At 35.7% G+C, this 16,497-nt stretch overlaps 1 protein-coding gene across 4 annotated transcripts in view; it reads left to right on the top strand.

Moving 5' to 3' along the window:
• Window positions 1–16,497, top strand: part of DPP10 (dipeptidyl peptidase like 10) — a 1,380,361-nt gene that overhangs the window by 878,993 nt on the left and 484,871 nt on the right. For all 4 annotated transcript variants that reach the window (XM_078070688.1, XM_078070689.1, XM_078070687.1 and 1 more), the window contains one exon: window positions 6,788–6,902. In XM_078070688.1, the coding sequence (XP_077926814.1) occupies window positions 6,788–6,902 (115 nt within the window). The remainder of the gene's footprint in view (window positions 1–6,787; window positions 6,903–16,497) is intronic.

The following is a 16,497-nucleotide window of genomic DNA, read 5'->3' as shown; positions in this document are numbered from 1 at the left end:
AAAAAATTTCCTGTGATTCTTTTTTTCATTCCAGATTTTGCATAGTTATGTAATCTCAGCATATCCAGCACCTCATTTTTTTACAAAATGCTGATTGGATATTCAAAGCAAATTTTTTATATCAATAAGGAAATTAAAACTTCTCTCCTCATTTTCCATAGAAAAATTTTGTAATTTCCTGCTTTATCCTTATTTATATAACCTTGTATTATATTGGTGGGTTAGCAAAATCTTCATTAGAGTTTTTGCTTATTGCTTATTTTAATTTGTATTCCTAGCTGCATCTAGTGTAATATCTTATATTCTAAAATACTCCAGTATATTTTGTTAAATAGGATTGTTTAAAGATAAATGGCCATCTGTTGAATCCCTGTATGTCAAGGTTTTTCAAGACAAACTCATCTAACCTTTTCTTAGGAATGATATAAAACCATTTTTCACCAATTTTGAGTTTTTCCGAGGTGTCTTTAAAACTCTTAACTCTAACATGCTATGTTTTTTAATATCATGAAATAATATGGAACATTTGAAAGTATTTAACCTTAAGATATTTTCTAATTATTCAGTAAAAATGTCTGGATTGTTTCTAACCTATTCGTTGTTGAGAATGTGAACACAATGAGTAAAGTAAAATTGTTTAAATAAAAATAATTCAAGCTTTTGAGCTTTTTAACAGAAAATGAACTGGTCGAATGTGTTGTCCCTGTTTTTGTTTGTTTTTTGTTGTTTGGTTTTTTAATTTAAGACATTTATTTGAATTCATTTCAGAAAACATTAAACAGTCTGTTTTTGTGAAGACTTCAGTACATCTGACGGTTTTGAAGTGATAAATATAGGTAAGGGATAAAATAAAAGTGAAAAGTTGAGTTTTTGAATGGTTGGTATGGCTGTGTTGAGAACCAAACTAAGAATCAGTGTATTAAATACTAATACTCTAAGCCTGGAAATCTAAGTTCACCTTTTCCAGTAGCAATAAAGACATTTTAAAGAAACTTCCCTGTGGTTTTCTGATAGTAGACATGTGGTAGGAGAGAATCTATTTTTATTAAAACACACCCACACCTAATCTACAGATGTAATTTAACATGATTTTTCCCCTTGAATCTCCCTCTAAATGTTATCACTTTTTGAGACTATTTCAATATAGAGGGATCACATTTCTTCTCATGGTGCATATGGAAGCAAATACATTGCAGTTGTCTAAGGGGAAGTACAAGTCGAATACTGTAAGTTAAAAAAGCTCTCAAATTTTGATATGCTTTACTTTTTTTTTTTTTTTAAGAAAATAGAATCAGTTTGGCTCTTTTCCCTTATTTTGCCAAAAGAAATGACATATAAATCTTGATTTTTTTTTCGCTTATGTATTTTGCTTATGATTTCCAACACTTTTTTCTTTGCACTTGAACAAATAAAAAATGCATTTGGATTTTGGCAAGCTCTGTATATAGTGGACAGCCTTGTCTCATAGACTTAACTGTTCTCTGGAAAGTGATGAGTAGATAGGCAATAGATGCAACATGAATAGCTAGGTTCCAGCTGGGATCCAGCTCTCCCGTAGCATCAGCACGTCTCTAGACCATGACGGCACTGAATATTATCTGGAATTGAACACAAGTCTTTCAACTGATGCATTCATCCACTGGAGGACTGATTTACAAAAGCGGCTTTCTATATGGATTATTACCTGTTTGTCTTTGTATCTTTGAAGGTAGTCTTAAGCCCATCCTGGGAATAAAATTTCCCAACATTGACTCTGTTCTGCCTCCAGAACATCCAGATGACCTCATTGCAAACTCCTTAGCATGTTTTCTCAGGTTGCTGCCCAGCACCATACTTGTTCCGTGAGCCTGGCATGTGCACTTGATTGGTTTCAGGTAGTGGCTTGTAGGAAGTCATTGAAAAGCAAAGTCAATTAGAACCACTTCCCACAGCAATATAAATTATCACGTTTTTTGAAGAGGATGTTAACTTGAAGATTGGCAACTGCATTTTGGAAAGCTAGCATCAGATAAATGAGCCTAAAATTAATTGCAGTCAAATTGATCTTTAGCAAGTAGGTACATTTTATAAGTTTGCTATTAATGTGTATTTGACTAATGGTACTATATTTCTGTCCCCTTTTGGGTTTCCATTTATACTACTTAATTAATTGGGCAATTATTTTCTAAGCACGTATTAAAAGAACCAGAGATTGTTAAGTGGTCTGAGTAATCTAAAGTTGTCTAAGATGTCATTCTTACTTTAAACAGATAATAACTTTGACAGGGATATGATGGCTTTTTATATATGGCTTTAAGCATTATCATCAGAACCACCACCACCACCACCATCATCATTATCTTTATCATAGCTGCTATTGTTACAGGATTTTGTATCCCCTTAGTGCCCACGGTTCTTGGTCACGCCGCTTCGAAGAATGAAGTGGTAGACAAGAGGGAGAGTTGTGGGCATCAAATCAAAGTTTATTGAGCAAGAGTACAAAGCTCCCGGAGAGGGAGGGGGGCCCAAGTGGGTTGCCTCTGGAGTTTCAAAGTGTAGGGGTTTTTATGAGCTCTTTTGGAAAACTATCTTAAGCAATCAGGGTATACTGAGTCTTGCCAATCAGGGCTTTGGTCACATATCTGTCTACCTATTAGGTTAATGTCCATGTGCTGATGGTCGTTTTTTTGCTGACATCTGGGGGCTTAGGTCTTAACTACCCCTTGCCCATGATATTGACAAATATTTTTGTAGTTAATTTTCTTAGTTTAGACGTTTTGCAGAAGTCATTTCTGTAAAGGCTGCAGAGCAGAATACTAGTGTGGTCCTGTCTAAGCTGCAAAACAGGATGTGGGTGCAGTTTATTTTAGCTGTCCTGACTCCATAGTTTCTTGTTGGGGACCCTGGCCTTGATTACTGTCCAACTAACTCCTAACACTATAATTCATTCATTCATTTTAAAATTATCTACGGCATACCTAGTATGTGCCAAACACCGTTCACAACGCTAGGGATGTAGCGGAGAACAAGATGAACTACATTAATGACACCATGAAGTTTCTATTCTGGAGAGCTGAGAAGGGTAGAGTGAACATTTAAACACCTTAATATATATTCTTAACTAGCTTAATATGTTATTATAGATACATGATTAAATATGACATGTGATATACCTAAAATGATAATGCTATGAAGAAAAAGAAAGGGGAGTGAGAGAATAGAAGGGATATGAAATGTTATTTCAGAGAGGGTGGTCAGGAAGGAGCATTTGAGATGAGACTTGAATGTAGAGAGTGATCTATATTAAGTGTGTTGAGGAAGAACATTCCAAGCAGTTCATTTAATGTGAACTTTATTGTCCTAAAAGTTTTGTCCGAATAATTAGTTTTAATACTTACATTTAAAAATAATTACATTATTATTCCATTTGTTCAGATAAAACAAAAAATCTGAGGCTCAGAAAAATACATCTTTGCAATCTCACAACTCTTAAGTAGTTGAAGTGGATTCAGCCTATTGGTACAATGTATTTTAGGCATTTATTTTTTTTTTCAGAGGAAGGGAAATCATATTTGGCTTGCATAATTAGGTGAAATTCCCAAGAGGAGAGCCATTAGAGCAGGATGTTGAATGATTGACAGTTCCTATAAGTGGAGGCATGTTAAAGGGATTGGATGGGGAAGAATTAGAAAAGAAGGTGATTTGAAGGTTGAAGCATCTGAGGCATGTGTGCCAAATGGTAATCAGAGCGGTTTGGGGTTGTGTTCTTTTTCAAAAGGGATCAAGCTGGATGAGGAAACTGGAGTTTGGCTATAGACAATTGTTATGCTAAATTCTGTCATTTGCATTTGATTCTTTAGTTAGTATAGGAACATTAAAGGACTTTGTGGAATAAAGTGACAGAAGTGAAACTATGCTTTAGAAATATTGCCATGGTAATAGAATCTAAGTCTGCAGTTCCTAAACAGATTTGTAGATGCCTTGGGCATTGATGAGTCATCTTAAAGGAGCCACACATTCCTTAGGTGCATCACTTTATGAACAGAAAATTTTTTTTTACTCAAATGTGTTTTACCATTTTAAAAATGGTGTATTTTCCCAGTCCGCCATGGGTGGGGAAATATAAATTTATTTGAAAACATTACAGAATTCAGGATAGCTTTTCTTTAATCATGAATTTTGTCAAATAAAAGGTAATAAAGTACAACTATTATTATGTTGGGGTCCAAATCGTTCTTCGATTTGTTGATTTATTTATCGATTCATGCATTTATCCTTGACATATTTATCTTTAGGACACCATATTAAAGTGGTTAAGAGCCAGAGTTTATGGACTGGCCCCAGAGATCTCCCACTTATTAACAGTAAGTGGATTTTTAATTAATCTCTCTAAATCCCATTTTTGTCATCTGCAAATCTATCAAAATAAAAGTAATCTCACCTGACTTTAATGAGGATTACGAGAGATTATGAATATAAAGTATTCAGTATAATACCAAACACATAGTAAGATATCTACGGTATTATTACTGTTAGACAACATTTGGTAGATATTAATGGCTACATCCTATTCAAAAACTGGAAAGTACACTCTAGTCATTTCTTTAATAATTTGCCTTGTGTCCAAGTGTATGGTACATGCTGGATAACTAATTTGTGAAAGCATACCCTGAATGCCCCTGTTAATCACTGTTTGAGAATATAGAGATCCTATCCTCCTTCTGTATTCCCATCAAGCAGAATGTACAGAAGAATGTGTTGTTCAGTGTTCAAGGTCAGAGGCTCTGGGGCTGGCCAGCCTGGAGCATCTCCTTTGTAACTGTCCACATGGCAGGCCTTGATCTCCCTAGGGCTCTGGCCATGCAGGGAAGGAGAGGCAACAGATAGTTGCTAAGGTTAGTTGCTGTGGTATAAAAACTTGGTGCATGTAGATCCCAGCAGTGGATACTTGTCCAGTTGGCCATTCCTGGATTCCCTGTAAATTTTCCCAATAAACCTATGTCTCTGTCACTTACTGGTCCATCACTCGTCCTAGGTTTAGAGTCTGCTAAGGTGAGGCTGCATATCAAGTGACAGGGAATCAAGATCAGAATCAGTAGATTTAAAATTATAATTTACTCTTGATTCTTTTATTGGAGTGAGATGTCCGTTATTACTAGCTCATACATTTGACCCTTGAACAATGTGGGGGTTAGGGGCACCAACCCCAGCATAGTTACAAGCCCATGTATAATTTTTGATTCCCCAAAACATAACTACTTATAGCCTACTGTTGACTAGAAACCTTACAAGTAACAATAAAGAGTTAATTGATACATATTTTGTTATGTGTATTATATACTGTATTCTTACCATAAAGTAAGCTTGAGAAAAGAATGTTAAGAAAATCATAAAAGAAAATACATTTATAGTAATAAACTGTAAATATCTGTGTAAAAGTGGACTTGTGCACATCAAGTATGGAGATTCTAACCAAAATGCAATAGAAATAGAGGTGTTGAAAAACGAGCATTAATAAGTGTGGAAAAGAGGTATGAAGTCAGTCGTGTTAAAAAGAGTAGAATTGACCTCTGCTGGATTTGGTCCATCAGACTGAAAGACAAAGCAGTTGATCGCAGAGGGGAAAAACAAGAACAAAATACCTCCCATGCACGTTCTCTTCTTGCATTTATTTAGGGTCTAGTTCTTTATGTCCAAAGTGTTTATGGCAGAATTGAATGCCAACATCACTACATGAAAATTTGCTCACGGCTTTAATATGTGAGTCACAGGAACCAATTTATAATTTATTAAATGTTTGCTGTTCTATTTATCTTTGTTTAAAGCAGGACTGCTCTTGTTGAGTGATTTGTGCACACATAGTGAGCTGGATAACTATATGTTTTGTTTCATTTGTCTTCAAATCACTTAGCTAGTTTTGAATAAAAAAGGCTTTGTTGGGAGGGAGGAAAAGAAACTGGGAGATGGGAAGAAAGAAATGAGAGATTCAGTGTTTTATAAACTTCATTGCAAAGAAAATCTGGCATTCATTTTAATTCAGTGTGGTGTTTGCTTTGCTTTGGTGAATTATGCTCACACATTTGTAGTCAACAGGGTAGAACACAGATCATCTGAAAATGAAAAGCTTTATGTATTGTGAGAGATGTTCAAGTCTCTCCTCCCCCATCAATCTTATCTCCTTGCCAATATTAGGCATGCTGCCTAGGGAGAGGATGCTATCAACCATTGATATAGAAGCACTCATTTAATTTAGTTACTATATCCTGTTGATTTTTATGAGTGGTGGGGGAGCTGTTTGAAAAGGACCTGTTGTGTTGACAGATGTGCCCTGCTCTGCAGCTTGGGGCATTTTGAATGCTTTTCCCATCTCAAATCTTTTTCCCCACTATCCAGTTAGAAAAGTAGTCCACAGTGCTTGGGAAATAATTGGTATCTAAATCTTTATTGTAGGTTCTATTGTAGTAAGAAAAAATGTAAGTGGGCGCACTTTATTTCCATAATTATGTTGCAGAGTATTTTGGCTATTGTCCTAGTGTTTATAGTCAATGCATTTTAATGCCGTCTACATTTTGGACAGCAGGCATAAAGCTCTGTTGGTTTATCTCTTAGAGACATAAGATTACCCCCCAAAAGATAGCCATTTATAATATATGCACCTTTGAATAATTAAGTGAGCTACCGAAGAGGGAAACGATCCTAATCAGCTTTCAAACTGTGATTGTGCCATGCACTGAATCATCCTTTATGAATACATTTCTTTTGGAGCATGTGTAATTATGAACCTTTTTTATTTTTTCTATCTCGGTAGGAACTGGGAAGTAACAGCCCTCCACAGAGAAACTGGAAGGGGATTGCTATTGCCCTGCTGGTGATTTTAGTTGTATGCTCACTCATCACTATGTCAGTCATCCTCTTAACCCCAGGTAATCTGTCTTTATTCCTCTCTTATGATGGTATTGTGGATGATAATTTCACATTCAAATGCCTTAAGAGGGTAGTCATATGTGGTAGCTTAAGACACATTAGCATTGGTTGGAATAAAAAAAAATGCATAACCAGACAGTTTGCAAATGGCACAGTAATTTTGTGGTTCACATATCATGCGAGATATTTTTGGGAAGCTGAAATGTAAAATATATACATTGAGAATGCCAAGGAGATCTTTAGTCTCCATGGCTACTTAGAGACTTACTATGTTTGTCAGTTAATAAATGCAGGGGACATTTGACTTCCATTGTACGTTGAAGATGAGGGAGTGGAGTCTGAAGTCCCCATATGGAGGTGATAGCTCAACTGTAATGAGGGTGGGGAGGGAGGATTTGAGAGACAGTGAGGGTCTGATCAAAAGAGAATGAGGTAAGCCTCTAAATGCTTCTTTCTTCTGTTCTTTTCTTTCCTTTTAGTTTTTATATTCCCAGTTTCCCCTTGTCTAAAGAACATTGCCAAATTGCCCTTGCAATGATCTTTAAATTGTGTCCTTTACATTAAAGAGTTTAACACTAATATATATATATATATATATATACTTTATATATATATATATATATATATAAAGTTAGCAGTAGGCTTAATTCTTCTCTGGGGATTATTTCGGTACCCAAAAGTTTTACTGCTCTTTAGTAGGTGCTAATATTGGAAGACAGAGAAAGTCTGCTGACTTTTAAAACTCCCCAAAATGTCTTCCAGGAACAAATGCATTTGGCATGCTGCTACACCGCCCACCTAGCTTCCTCAAAGACTGGACACCCATAGATTGCTCAGGATTATAAAAAATAGGATTAAGCTAGTCCCCAAATCAATTGATATAATGAAGTCACAGCCTGTTGTTAAATAATACGTATTTACACTTCAGTTCTTGCCCCACTTTTGTTATTTACAAGCCCTTAAACACGTTGAATTTATTTCCTCATGTACAAAATGGGATTAACAATAATAGCTCTCTTTCAGAGTTATTTAGTCAACTAATTATGGTGACTAATTATACAAATGACAGTATCAATTGTGCCAATGTGGTACTTTGTGAAATATACCATCTTTGTAAAAATATTGGCTTTGAAATGTATAAATTGCCAAAAATAGTTTGTAATTATGATTTAACATATGAAGAGATTGAAAAAGAAAGAAATCAGGAGGGAGGGAAGGGGAGGGAAAGAGAGAGAGAAAGAAAAGAGAGGGAGGAAGGAAGATAGAAAAGGAAGAAAGGGAAGAAAGAAAGAGAGAAAGAAAAACTTCCCTGATGAGAGCTGCCTTATCCAGCAATCTCTTCAGGAACCCTGTCTTAACTGCCTCATATGTCCATCTGCAAGACAGTGTAATTGAGCAATGTGATGGCTCTAAGTTGTTGCTGAATGCCAAGAATCTTTGTTAGAGGAAGATAAGCTTATGTTCAACATAGTGTTCCGCTTAAAGAATTTTAATGTAATTATTAAAAAATGAATGCCTTGGGTATGCTGCCTTCTACTGGGGACTGTTCACCAGATGGAGATACTGGTGCCCTGATGTCTGTGTGTTTCTCTTAAACTTTCTTCCATCTGATTATAGTAGCTTTGCCTGCTGATTCATTTTCTCGGAATTTCTTGTTACTCTCTGAGGCCAGTGTGATACTTTGGGGTCCTTTGAGTATTTGGTATAAGCAACTTTATAGAGTTGGCCACTGACTAAATTAAACTTCCTCTACCCAGCCGTTTCCGTGTTGTTCAATATCAAAACAGAGTATGGTTGAAATCAATTTGTCATGCACTTACTCATTTTTTAAAGCAAGGACTTTGGGCAAGACACACCTTGGTTTGAGTTCTGGTTCTATAATTCCCTGGTTTTGTGAAATTGGCCAATTATTTAAACTTGTCCACCAGTTCATTCATCTGCATTATGGGTGCAACATGCTGTGCCAACTTTACAGTGTTATATGAGGGACAGATGACATAAAATAATTCAAGTGTTTAGTGTCTAGCACTGCTGTTGCTATTCCTCTTATTATTGCTATTCTTCAGTACTTATTGACCACCAGACACAATGCCCAACACTGTGTTACATGAGGGCGATTTCTAAGAAAAAACATAAAGTCTCTCCGGAATATAGATCTTCCGTAATTTCAATTTTAAATTATGGCAGATGGAAAGGGACTAAATATTTAATCTGGAGTCAGCCTTTCAGTGGTCTGTTTGTTCAGTCATTTATTCATTCATCAATAAATAATTATGGAGTTCTTAGTATATTCCAGGTGCTATGGGTAGTTGGCCTTGCTCTCTCCTGTTTTATATCCATCACCTTGAATCCCTTTTCCCTAATGACACAAACACACAACAACCACACATCCTCAACCCAAAGACTTAATTTCATGTGAGATTAGTCATATGAATGGAAGTAGAAATTATTTTTAGATTTATAGTTTATTGAGTACATTTAATATACCACATGTTCAAAGGTCTATGGTTTTTACTGTTATTTTGGTCAGGAATAATATGATACGAAAAATAAAAGTCATTATGCTGGAGTGGAAAAAGTATTGCTATAGGAAGCAGTTAAACTGCATTATGCACTCCTCGTTTATAAACTCAATGCCACCAAAGACTTGGTAAATTATAAAAATTGATGAAGTAGGTAGGTGTAATGAGGGTGGGTAGGAATTTACTTGAGTTATGAACAAGCAAATACGAGCCTAGTTACAGGGCCTTAATGGTGGGCTCAAACTGAACAGCATAGTGAAATATAAGGTCAGGAGACCAACTGTTTGTGGTCTAAGACTTGAGTCATAAGCCTGGAAGCAGTCTTAGAAGTTATGTAGTCTTACCTTCCTCATGAGACAGGGAAAATCCTGCGATTGCTTAATCTAAAATGTGCATCGAGACCATTAGTGTAGACTTTTGATTTAGCAGGTGTGTGTGCCTGTGCATGTCTGCGGTCAGACCCTAGTCTAATTACACCATGTCTTCCTCTTCTGGCTCTCAGGTTTAAGGCCCCTCAGCTGTGCTAGAATAGACCCACAAAGGAAAACCTCCAGCTAGAAAGATAATGTACAGTACTTCCTTCTCTTGTTCCCTTTGTCCACCAGTAGCCTCTAAGGTCAACTCTCTAGGTAAAACTACTCAGGCGCATGGAAAGTTTTAACCAGGAAGGGGAATCTGTGTCATGAGGAGAAACTTCTGATCGAGAAATTATTCAGCAAAATACTAGACCTTGAGGACTAAAGGCCGACTCTAGAACAATCCTTCCAATAAGGGTGGGGGTCAAAAATCCATATGCTTTTTTAACGAAGATTTTATTTATTTATTTTAGAGAGAGAGCACACAAGCAGGGGGAGGAGCAGAGAGAGAGGGACAAGCAGACTCCTCCTGACTGTGAAGTCCTTTATTTTACTTTATTTTAGAGAGCGAGAGAGAGAGAGCAGGAGCAGAGGAGGGGCAGAGAGAGAGGGAGAAGCAGACTCCTCGCTGAGTAGGGAGCCTAATGTGGGACTCGATCCCAGGACCCTGGGATCATGACCTGAGCTGAAGGCAGACGCATAACCGACTGAGCCACCCAGGCATGACTGCGAAGTCCTATGTGGGGCTCAGTCTCATGACTCTGAGATCATGACCTGAGCCAAAACCAAACCAAGAGTAGGATGCTTAGCTGACTGAGCCACCCAGGTGCCCCTCCATGTGCTTTTTATAGCTATATAATAATCCTGGGCAAATCACTTACCTAATTTGACATTAAATGTTTGGTTGAAGAAGGGCATTTTTGGTTTAGCAGACTATGAAGTATCTTTTGAAGTTTCTTACAGCTCAAATATCTATGATCTAATATAATAACACTAACAACAATAGCAATAATTATGGCTTGTTTGGTAACAAATGTAGCAACAGATTAAATCTGGTGAGCTCTCACACTAAGTCTCTTCTACTTTGAAAATATATTTAATGGGTTGTTTTTCAGGGGGGACGGGGGAAGAAAGCATATAAAAAGTTATCTAGTCTAAGAAATGATTTAGAAATTGTTTTGCTCAAAATAGCATCACATTTTGGAGGTAAGTGCTAGGGAATGCAAGCCTATAACCAGAGAAACACATGTTCATTGTAATTTTGGTTTGATTGAAAATTTTATTACAGAAGTAATTTGACACAGGTGTCTTAATTTCCAAGATTGTCAGTGACTTCCCTGCCTGGTGAAGAGAAGCCCTAATTATCTTTGAAGAGCGGGTTAACCATTCAAGTATTTCTTTAATAAGTAACTATTTTTGAAAGGAACAAATTATTCACTTCATTTTTTTTATTAAAGGGCAGACTTATTTAGATGCATTGATCAAGCCTACATATTTTTTTGTTGTTGTTGGTACTGAATCAGTTTAAAGAGAAAAGAGCACCCACGCTTATGTTCAGAATATGTAACTCAAAGATCGGTATTTATACTCTACAAATAGATGAATGTACATCCATGCCTAAGTTACGGAGACTGGTCTTACATAGCTATGCACGCCCTGTGCAGTCTCATATTTACATGGAATATGTAGAATGAGAATGATCATGGTCCATAAACATTTCATGCAGAATGCACTTACACGTTTTACCTGTTTTGAGAGGAGAGACATGTATTTTATGAATCAGAATGTATTTAGAGGAGAATATTCTTTAAGCTTTCAATTTGGTTGCCGTATTGAGATAGGCACCAGTGTGAACTATGTCTGGTACCCCAATTGTCAGCAACAGTGGCCTGCTGCCCTTTGGTTGGTGTATCTAATCAGTCAGTGTCAAAACAGGGTCATCAGATTAATTTACTACTGTGGCTGACTAAAGACAAAATTGTAAGGCACTGAAATTGTGTCTTCATCATTAGCTCTAGCTCTTTAGAACAATATCCCATTCCTTTAGTACCCTCTTCAGGTAAGCATCCTGAGCTGGTCTTTGCAGGTCTAACAGAGCATAAAAGAAAAGAAGCATTCATATCTAAGTCATTAGCATTCATGTATAAGTCATCAGGACTCTGCTTGATCCCAGTTAAACAAGACTTTAATAGGGATCGTCTTGTTCCACTATATGCATGCCTTTATTTTCACTTCTAGAAGTATATCTGATAGTAAGAATTTTACACTAATTTCACATGCCATGTTGGGAAAGAATTTAGACATGTTAGATTGCCACTGTGGTGTTAATGGTTAGGTAAATCTTTATGTCAGTTAAGGATTTTGATCCATGAAGTTACGTTCAAATCATTCACTAGAGCCAAGATTTAGAACTGAGGAAGCTGAGGGAACCAGAGAAACTTAGGCAGCCTTATCCAGAGCAATAAAACAAAAACTAGAAGCTAAAACTTAAGGGTGTGTATCTGTCTTTGAAGAAATGCCAACTTACATTTTTCAAGGAGAGTGTATAATCCTGTCATTTATTCCTCATAATATACCAACTTAAAGAAAGTGCAGTTTTCTAGGTAATACAGCTAAGGTCAGGAGAATTTGGATAACGTAGGTGCCTAGTTTGCGGAGAAAGTATTGCAGAATGAGGGATTACATTTACCTCCGTATCAGACTGACTTGACTTCATGCCCCAGCCTTGATAGGTGCTTGAAAATAAGACTTTGAGGAAAAGGATTCTTTCTTCCTGTTTTCTTACACATCAGTTTTTTTTTTTTTTAATAAAGAATGATTTGACCCTTTGAAAGGAGGCTTACAAAAGATTAATCTGTTCCTACTTAGGAAAAGAAGAATTTTCTAGAAAGCATTTGATAAAATAAGTATTTTATTGGAATGGTGACAGCTGATTAGCTATTGTTATGCAAAAACTCAAAATGAATTTATTGTCGTTACTATTATGTTCTACCACAACAATCGCTCCTGGTTATTGTTAGTAAAAATGTTATATTATGTTGCAAGCATTCTCTCGGCAGCTGCAATTTAAAAGGTGTCATTTAAGCATCTGACCTGTGTTTTAAAATGTCAAAGCAACAACTAAACCATCCCATAATGCTTTTATGAGAGGGAAATAATGTTTTACAGATTTTAAGATTTGCATTACTCACTTGTAAACATCAACATCAACCAAGATGCAAATTGTTTATTTTATTTTGTTGAATTAAAAAAAGATGTGTTGTATTGATAGGCATAAGCTAAATTGTCTCTGCTTGTTTTTCCAAGAACAGCACAGATGAACCCATTTGAATATAGTATTACCCAGGCATAATCAGGCTGCCAAAGAGAAAACAATGACAGATTCTAACAGTTTCCCCCCTGGATAACATGGGTTATTGTTGCTTTCCTAATAGATTTCTCTCTCATGTTGAATGAAAAATAATTTTCTCCGATATTAATAAAGTAAGAACAGTTATACTTTTGTCTTTGCTTTCCAATTGCATTTACATTTAAGTCAAATTTGTTCTTTACATAGTCTCATTTTTTTTCTATTGTCTAATCAGATAAATAATGGATTTAGCTTACATTATGGTGTGTTCAATTTTATAAGTCAGTAGACAGAAGAGAATCTGTTTTAATAAGCAACATTTATTAGCTGCTTGTTACAAGCCAGATACTATACTAAGTGCTTTGTATGCACTATTTTATTTATCCTTACACCACTAATGTGAGATAGATACTATTAATTTATGCATATTCTACATTATTCGGTTGAGTCTTACAAGTTAAGTAAATTGTCTGTCACAGAACCAGAACATGGAAAAGCTGCCTCACTCTCCCAGGGATTTTTGATTCTAGCATGTGTCTTAACCTTTGAAATACAGGGTAAGATATATTATTGCACCCATAGAAAGTATAGGCAAGAAAAAAAAAGAAAAAAAAAATGTGCTCTGCTTCATTCTCACCCTGATTTTTTAAATAAATGAGTTGATTCTGTATCTTCTTTAAATGGAAGGTATAACAGAGAAGGAATAAACTGGGGTACATAAGGGGAATATGGGAAGGGAGTGGCAGAAGTAGTCAATTGAAAATTATGCATGTAAATTCTGTATGAATTTTTATTTCAGCTATTATGTTTGGGTGTTTTGTTTTGTTTTTTTTTTTTGGAACCTCAAATACCCAGGATAAAATAGAAGCCCACACTTTCTTTTCTAAATCACATTGTACAAAAATTATTTATATGTTTATATTACTTACAGCTTTAAATATTTTGTCATATTTTTTCATTGAAATACACGTTTTAGGAATATGATAGCCTCGCCTCTAAAAATGGTGGGAACAAGATAGCCTGATCCTTGAAAAGCAAAGTTTCTTAAAAGAGGGAGTTGCATTCAACTGCCTGTCCTCCTGGAGGAAGAAAGTCAAAGCTTTTAGCATACATTTGCCTCCTGTGTTTGTGGAAGGGGTTATTTTAATATGCAGTTATTTGCCGGGGAATTTATCATCCAGCTCCTTGTCTTTGAACTGTAACTTAAGCTATCCCATTCCAGAGTTCATTCATTAGGTGTAAAAGGAGACTCTATCTGTAAAAACTAATAAACAAAACAGACAAATAAAAACCTTAATTAAATAGCCCTTTAAACTAAATAATATCCCACTTTCTGCCATTGTTCTGGAAAATGAAATTTTAGCTGGAACAATTTCAATGAATGTTCATTGCTTTGACCTGTTTTCTACAATATTTTTCTTGGTCTAAGATTGTTCTACTGAGTTTAGAGCCCAACTGAATAAACTCTAGAAAAACTGAAATCATTGAAACGAGACTTGGAAAACATTTTTAGTTATACGGAAGACTGTTCCTTAAATCTGTGCATCACAATTTGTCTTTTGCACAGGGTATAGAAGATCTGGGATCCTAGACGCACAGCTCACCTTGTTTCTCCTGGGGCATCATCTGTAATTATATAACAGGGGAACAAAGCCAGTAAATTTACTTTTTTATATAGATTATAATTCAACATTTAGGAGTTCTAGTTACTCCAATTACCTTATCTTTTCCCAATCACATTCATTATCTTTATTCTCTGATTCAAAGCCTGGTGTTGAGAACAATTTTAATTTTATCAAAATGCAATTCACAGGGTGCTTGGCTGACCCAGCCGGTAGAACATGCAACTCTTGATCTCAGGGTCATGAGTTCAAGCCCCACATTGGACATACAGCCTACTAAAAAAAAAAAAAAAAAAAAAAGAAATTCACATGAAATTATCAATTTTAAAATGAATGATCCAGTGGCATTTAGTACATTCACAATGTATGCAACACTACCTCTAACTGCAAAGTATTTGTATCACCCCAAAAGGAAACCTTATGGCCAGTGAGCAGTTACTCCCCATTTTCCTCTACCATCTCTGGCAATCACCAATTTGCTCTTTGTCTCTTCAGATTTACCTATGTAAATATTTCATGTGAGCATGACCAAAGAATATGTGATGTGTTATGCCTGACTTCTTTGACGTAACGTAATGTTGTAGAGATTCATCCATGTGTCAGATATTAGTACTTCATTCCTTTTTATTGCTGAATAGTATTCCATTGTACGTATATACCACAATTTTTTTTCCTTGTATCCACTGATGGAAATCTGGGTTGTTTTTGCATTTTGGCTATTGGGAATAGTGCTGCTATCAACATGTGTGTACATGTATTTTTTGAGTCTTATTATTTTTTTCATGGTTAGGGGTATGTAACTAGGAATGGAATTATAGGATCATATGGTGATGCTCTGTTTAACTTTTTGAGGAACTGCCAAACTATTTTGCACAGCATTGGAACCATCTTACATGCCCAACAGCAATACACACGTGTTCTAGTTTCTCCACATCCTGACAGACACTTGTTACTTTCTTTTTTTTTTCAATGATAATCATCCAAGAGATGTGAAGTGGTACCTCATTTGGCTTTAATTTGCATTTCCATAATGGTTAGTAATGTTGAACATCTTCTCATGTGCTTATTGGCCGTTTGTACATCCTCTTTGAAGAAATATCTATTTAAGTCCTTTGCTAATGTTTTAATTGGATTTTTGGTTTCATTGTTGTTGAGTTGTATAAGTTCTATATTTTGGATATAATCTATTGCCAGATATATGATTTTCACATGTTTTCTGCTGTTCTGTACATTGTCTTCACTTTTTGGTAGTGTCCTTTGATGCAAAAAGTTCTTAATTTTGATGGAGTTCAGTTTATTTTGTTGTTGTTGCTCATGCTTTTATGTCATATATATGAATCCACTGATAAGTCCAAGTCATAAGAACTTACCAGTGTGTTTTTTTTAAAGAGAGTTATGGTTTTAGCTTATCCGTTTAGACCATTGATTGATTTTGACTATATTTTGTTATATGCTGTGAGGTAGGGAATCCAACTACAGTTTTTACATAACATACATTTCTCTTAGCACCATTTATTGAAGAGACTCTTCTATCCTCATTGTATGGTTTTTCACCCTTGTTGATTATCACTGATCACAGATAATATGGATTTGTTTAAGGATGTACAATTTTAATATATTGCTCTATGTGTCTGCCCTTGTGCCAGCATCACACTGTTTTGGTTACTGTAGCTTTGTAATAAGTTTTGAAATGAGAAAGTATGACTGGTCCAACTTTTTTTAAATTGTTTCCCTTTTCAGAGTCC

This window comes from Halichoerus grypus, chromosome 4 (genome assembly GCF_964656455.1).
Source record: "Halichoerus grypus chromosome 4, mHalGry1.hap1.1, whole genome shotgun sequence".
NCBI lineage: Eukaryota > Metazoa > Chordata > Mammalia > Carnivora > Phocidae > Halichoerus > Halichoerus grypus.
The sequence above is the reverse complement of the archived record's forward strand: the minus strand, read 5'-3'. Positions and strand labels throughout refer to the sequence as shown.